We start from the raw sequence: 7033 nt of genomic DNA, 5'->3' as shown, positions 1-7033 counted from the left end.
CCCGCTGATATATTAGCCGCCATTGTTGTAAAGGTAGATCTATCTGTAGTTTAGGCCTTCTACTTTTGAGAATCAAATTATGTATAATTACAACTTATGTTGGATAATGGCAAAAAACTGTAAACTTATTAAGTAATAATTTTGGGTTTGAAATAACTTTTAACTTATGGATTTGAACGACTTTATTTATTTCAATTTAATCTCTGAGACTATAACGTGTTGTAGAGTGCGTGTATTATTGTGGGGTCATAGCATGCAGTTATTTATTTTGATTTAAGTTAAAGTGTTATTAATGTAAAGAAAGACCATGACGACCCGAATCCTTGACCCCAAATCTGGGGGTGTTACACCCATTATCCAAACTACACCCAAAGGCATGTCACAACATGTTAGGAAAGCATATCTTGACGGGCAATTTAGATTTAAGGATGACTATCTAAAAGAACAACCGGCTTTGAAAGATCAACTACTCAAAGCTGAGATGTCTATCAGTGATCACCGAGTTGCACGTCTTTCCATATAACTTTAGCTACAACAAGCATTATTTTCTAGTTTACGGGAATTCGTGGAGCAATCGTTATCTCACTCGGGGAAGGGAAAGGCAATTTCCAACAATGGGCCAAAAATCCCAGTTAGCAATTAAGCGCTGATTCCCACTTCTATTGGAATAGTTCTTGCCATGACTGAGCCAATGACCTCAATCAGTAAGTAAGTTCCTATATCAGGCCTATCTTCACAACCAATGCATGACTTGATGTTGTCTACTCAATCAACCCGAACTCTGAAGGATAACACAACTGAGGGGGGGGAAATTTTAGATCAAGAAAAAGTGGCTGCTGCTATCAATCTAATTAAGGTGCATTTCAAGGAGCAGATTCAGTATATGATGAGTTTCGTGATGAGATTAAATAAGGAGATAGAGGTGATGAGAGAAACTAAAGAATAGATGAAATGGTGCTCATTAAAGCTAGAGCAAGTGAGAAGAGTTCTAAAACTCAAGGGGAGCAATCAATTTCAAATCAAGATCTTCTGAGCCAAGTTCTAAAAACTCAAAGGAATCTTCTATGAGATGTATATGCTCCAAAGCCCCTATTCACTGAACTGGAGGAGAAAGAATTGGAAGAAGGGGAGATTGATGAAAATGATGTTCCTAAAGGGTTTGAGTCAGTGTTTTAAAAAGGTTAGATAGAAGAGAGAAAGCAAATCTTTGAAGATGAAGAATATGAGGATGAATATGCCTTCTCGGATGATTGCCGATTTTATGGAGCAACTAAAGAGTTTAAATTGTCATATGAAGCAATTCAAGATGAAATAGCCAGATCAAGATCCAGAATCCAAAGAGTTGTTCAAAGAAAGGAAGCTAGAGAGGCAAGGAAGTCATATCTTCAAAGGACTAGAAGAGGAAGTAAGTGGGAGGAAGTGAAGAGAAAAATGGACAAACCAGAAACTTATCTTAAAACAAATAATGATAACAAAATGCTCTTAAATATTATGGAAGAATTTAGGAAACATTATGTGAATATTCATGTCTTCTATCACGAGTTTAGTTAGATAATCACTAGTGTAACGGTGGATACTTTGAAGAACAAGTGGATAATTTATTTTAATCACATAGATGGGTTCGCAATGAAGATATCCACCAGTGTGCTAAAAAGATGAACATGGCTGAACTGTTTGTCCTAAATACAAAAATCCCATGGTTGACTTCACTGGAAAATGAATACTTCAGAGACAATCTTTACATGATGGTAATTAATATCTCTCTTTAAGCTTTGATGAACCATTCGTGATCAAAACGTTTGCAGATGGCAGGATGCAGAACTTAACATTATCTGATGAAAGCTTGAGACTAGTTTCATATATTTAACTCACCTTTCTAGAGAGTCAACTTAGAAGCAAAAGAGCCAAGCTAGAAGCTCCTAGAGTGAAAAGATATAAAACATGCCTCAAAGCTGCTGAAGGGCTATATACTTACAGGTTGAATGACAAGATTATCAGAGATTCAGAAAGAGACATGAGAAAGTTAAACATAGCATATTTTGAGATGTTGTTCATCAATGGTGTGGCTCAAATTAATCTCCTAAAAGATAGTGAACCTATTATCAGCAAGGATGATGAAGGGGATCTAGTCTTTGAGATCAATAAAAAGAAGATTAAAATCAAAATTTTCAGAGTAAGTGAGTCAGGTCCAATCAAGAAAACCTTGCCGTATGTCAAAGTTTGAACATGCAAAGATGACAAGCGTGCCTTGATTCCAATCATGAAAATATTTGAGGAAGTGTTAAAAGAAGCAAAAACACTAAAAGAGTTTAAGACTTTTCTAAAAGGATAAATGTATAGGTACTTACAAGAAAATCTTCATTGTTGTTCAGTCTTCTTCACATGATTACAACACCAGGTATCGTCAACTGATGCTCATTGAGCAGAACAATCCACTGCCTAAGAATGCACTTGAAATTGTAGCTCGTGATTGTGTTCAAGTAAGACTGGATAAACTTCTGAATCTCATACTGGATTCTACACAGGCCTCAGATCCTAAGAAGAAAGCTACCAAAAGAAATTCTGTTTAGACTGAATCTACCCAGGAAGGGAAAGGTAGTCAAAGCAAGAAAATATAGTAAACAAAGACCAAGAGGACATAGTTTATTTTCTCAAGCTAGAAGAACACTTCTTATCATTATAACCTGTAATTAAGAAATCTGGAATTATATATGTGATCCAAAATGCATTTAATATTATTCTCTGTTTTCCGTACGTACTTTGTCTTATTGTCAGTTGAGTTATCCTTTGGGATTTGCTTGTTAAACTCTAACAAAAAATAGGGGGAGATTGTAAATTATAATGTAACGTAATATATAACCGATGAAATATAACTAAATATGAAACAAAAACAGTTAAATAATATTAACTGTGAAGCACATGAACCCTGAATATGAAGACTGGATAGATACAAAGAATCAAAACATGGAATTAATGTTCTAAGTCCATAACCATGTCATGGAAAGAAGTTCATTAATATGTTCAAGCCTCCGTGAAGAATAAAATGTCATAGGACTTCAAGTGACTAGGAAATGTATTGATTCGAAGTATTGAAGATCAAGGGTTTCAATAATTAAAACAATGAATGACCAACAGGATGTATCCGTTCAGAATTGTAAAGTGGATTGAGTAAATCCAAATTAGTGCTAGTCGTTTGTGAAACAGACCAGTGCACTAAGTGTCAACATATCAGAAAATGATTGATTTAATTCATACAAGTGAATCAAGCTGATACAGACAAGTGTGAATCAGAAGAGGGAAAAAATATGGCTTTATTTAAAAAGTTAAGAAATTATTCTAAGTATTGGATATCCTCCATTCTTAACGTAAAATGATATTGATTCTAGGGTTAGAACATATTTTATCACTCATGGAGCAAGTGGATAATAATTCTTAATCCTAGAACTATCTCTTGGCGCAAGTGACAAGACCAGAAGTTCATTTTAGGCGCAACAGACTTAAAAAATATAAGGTAAGGAATCTTATTCCCCCGTTGGCACAACCAGATTGGAATTATAAGGGAAGAAACTAGGTCTGTTTGTTGGCGCAAGTAAATACATCCCTCTTGGCGCAAGTGAAACAAGTTTCTAAGTGCCAACTACACTATAGGCGCAATTGAAGATGTGGTTATTGATTTGATTACAGAAGCATAGAAATTAACATGGCTGTAATGAAGCCACGTATTTGATTGTGAAAAGTCTACACTAAAAAGAAGCAGAATGCATTTGATGCATTTAGTTATCTTGCTCAACAACCAACTGTTATTTACGAAGCTCCATTGACGGCCATATTTATTAAGCTTGTAAACATACCGTTACACTGTTGAATTTATTGTAGCTAATCATTTATTTGATTATAATGTAGCAACATCAAGATTTATATTAATAAAGCAATATATTCCATGAATTATTTTGTGTCTATTTTGATTTTGTACATTTAACGAAAAAATTGAAATGAATCGAAAAAGATTGTTGGTATCGTATTCAACCCCCTTTCTACGATCCTCTGGGACTAACAAAGAATTTGAAATTCATAATGCATCCAATCTTCTTTATTTGGTGTTGCCATCAAATATTGAAGTCTATATTCTTTAAATAAAAGCATATTTACCTAGAATTTTTTCATCTCTTTCTTATTTTCGTAATGTCGATATTAGATTTGATATTCTGCTGCTTTGATTTCAAAAATTAAAGACATATTATATCAAACGCCTATAATATATTTTGGACATAACATATTTTAAAACCACATCAATTTTTTTAAATTTTATGTAGCTAAAAAGTAGATATATTTTATCAATAACAAAGAGTGGTAATTATATGCATTGGTTATCATATATAGTTAAATAAAAAAGAGTGGTAATCCTCATTTGTTAATTAGAATCAGAGATGGGATGTGCACATCTAAATTTATACATATACTCTTTATTTATATCAACACCAAACTACACATGCATATTTTTAAATTATAATCTATCTCTATAATTGAGGGTGTGCACATATGTATTCAATAAATCACTAAAAGATATTTTCAATTCATTTGGTAGAGCATTAATAAAAATTTATAAATTTAAACAATTCATATTGATTTTAGTTGTACGCATATTTTAAGAATTGATGATCGTAAAATCTTGCAGATATATACTTTTTGACAAATCTTTCAAAATCTCAATAATTCGATTTCAGAAGACATAAAATACACTAATAAACCAATCAAAATCTATCATTTTATCGAATACAAAAAAAATACTGATTATCATCAAATTTTAATAAAGTTTTAAAAATCAAAATTTAATACCACCAAGTTTTAGTGCAATTTTTAAAATTTATATTGATTATATCTAGATTTTCAAAAAACTTTATTCCATCCTTATTAAATATCACGATTTTAAATTACTTTTTAGAATATAAATTGAATACACCTCGATTTCAAAAATCAAAAAAATCTATTAAAATGAGGATTAAATATACCCCTAATTTATTAGTTATTCCCAACGGTTATCCACAATCAAACTGATGATAATCTTCTTTTGGAAAATGGCATAATGCATAATATGACAACTGTATGGATTTATTATTTAGAGATAACTGACTCTATAAATACGAATCAGATATGCATGAATACCCCTATTTATAAATTTAATACACCTCGATTTCAATAACAAAAAAAATATTTAAATGAGTATTGAATATACCCCTAATTTATTAGTTATTCCCAACAGTTATCCACAACCAAACTGATGATAATCTTCTTTTGACAAATGAAATAATGCATAAGATGACAACTGTATGGATTTATTATTCTGAGATAATCGACTCTATAAATACCAATCACATATTCTTGAGTATTGAACATACAATTTTTATCAGATATATTTGTTTAACATAGTTTAACATATATGGCTCTTAATCTTCAAAATGTCTTTTGCAGATCTATTACGTTCATATATTTTTTAGTAACTTGTATGCAATTTTCGCATAGTATAGCTCAGGGAAGTGGTTTTGCACCAGCTTTAGCTACATGGTATGGCCCCCCTGACGGCCCTGGAAGTGGTAAGATATTCATTTTCAATAGTTTTTTACCACAGATATATTGATAAACTAACCAACTGACACACATGATTTATAATATATATATATATATATATATGATTTTTTCTTAAATTTTAATTGTAATTAATTTTTATTCAATTATAGGAGGCGCCTGCGGATTTGACACAGATGTTGGACAAGCTCCATACTCAGCCATGATATCAGCAGGAAATGCCAAGATTTTTCTTTCGGGTCATGGTTGTGGTCAGTGTTACCAGGTACATCAATTTAAATGATAACATTAATTTTTATCTTTAAATCTTCAATTATATTCTTAGTTATCAGGGATTAATATTCGAATCAATTCTGCAGGTACAATGCTCAGCTTCACAGTTCTGTTCAGGCCAACCAATTACAGTCACTATCACAGATGAATGCCCCGGAGCCTGTAACAATGTACCATTTCATTTTGACTTAAGTGGTCATGCTTTCGGAGCAATGGCTAAACCGGGACAAGAAAATAATCTTCGCCAGTTAGGACAAGTGGATATTCAATTTAGAAGGTATAATTAAGAAGTACAATAACTATTAAAATTGGATGTTTGGTTCATTTTATGATATTTTATTTATGTTTTCTTCAGGGTGCCATGCAATTATGGAGGGGAAAAAATTGCCTTTAAAATTGACCAGCATATTAATCCAAATTATTTTGCAAGCGCAATTGAATACATAAATGGAGATGGTGACATTGCATCTATGCAGCTTCGACCCGCAAACTCTGGAGAATGGATTCCAATGCAACAATCGTGGGGTGCGACATGGACTGCTAACATCAACCCATCAACAAAGGGCCCACTTTCCTTCAGAATTACTACTTCTTCTGGAAAATCTATTGAAGCTGATAATGCTGTTCCAGCAAATTGGGCTGCTGGTGCAAAATATTTCTCAAATACCAATTTTTAATTTTAAAATTTGTTTTTAATCATTAGTTCCTTGATGGTTAACTAAAAGAGGCCTACAAGGCCATTATTTTTATTATCAATGTGTAATAAACTAAACTGAAATGCAATATAAATGCGTAGTATATTTCTATTTCAAAAATTTTGATATATTATTTCTTCCTCTAATAAACTTCATCCACTACCATATTTGTCATGCATTTATTTTCTTAATACAATTTAAAATACATTATTTATGGTTAATAATCTAAAAGTCCATACACATTATATAAGAGATATTAATAATTTAAAAAAAATATTTTTAAGTAGTAAAAGTATCTTTTTAATTTGGGTAGAAATTATGGAACATTGCAACAATCCCCTACATCACAGGAAAATATATGTACAAAATCCGTGAAGATAGTTTTGATATACGTCCTACTAGAAAATATTTAAAATATTAAAAAATAAATTTCACAGGGTCCATAAATATTTTCTTGTGAGGACATATATAAATTAAGTCAT

General features: G+C 31.8%; 1 protein-coding gene across 1 annotated transcript; it reads left to right on the top strand.

The window, feature by feature from the left end:
• The first annotated feature begins 5413 nt into the window (after positions 1-5413).
• Positions 5414-6592, top strand: LOC141661703 (expansin-B18-like). Its single transcript, XM_074468708.1, has 4 exons — positions 5414-5591; positions 5736-5848; positions 5943-6133; positions 6212-6592. The coding sequence occupies exons 1-4, from the start codon at positions 5438-5440 to the stop codon at positions 6531-6533; spliced, it is 780 nt and encodes a 259-aa protein (XP_074324809.1). The 5' UTR covers positions 5414-5437; the 3' UTR covers positions 6534-6592.
• The last annotated feature ends 441 nt before the right edge of the window (positions 6593-7033 follow it).

This window comes from Apium graveolens, chromosome 5 (genome assembly GCF_009905375.1).
Source record: "Apium graveolens cultivar Ventura chromosome 5, ASM990537v1, whole genome shotgun sequence".
NCBI lineage: Eukaryota > Viridiplantae > Streptophyta > Magnoliopsida > Apiales > Apiaceae > Apium > Apium graveolens.
This window is presented reverse-complemented; position numbering and strand designations above follow the sequence as displayed.

Excerpts from the sequence above, each read along its gene's own strand:
- LOC141661703 (XM_074468708.1), top strand. The coding sequence starts at position 5,438 with ATGGCTCTTAATCTTCAAAATGTCTTTTGCAGATCTATTACGTTCATA. Across the intron at positions 5,592-5,735 it reads CCCTGACGGCCCTGGAAGTG|GAGGCGCCTGCGGATTTGAC; the intron begins GTAAGATATTCA and ends ATTCAATTATAG. Across the intron at positions 5,849-5,942 it reads GTTGTGGTCAGTGTTACCAG|GTACAATGCTCAGCTTCACA; the intron begins GTACATCAATTT and ends TCAATTCTGCAG.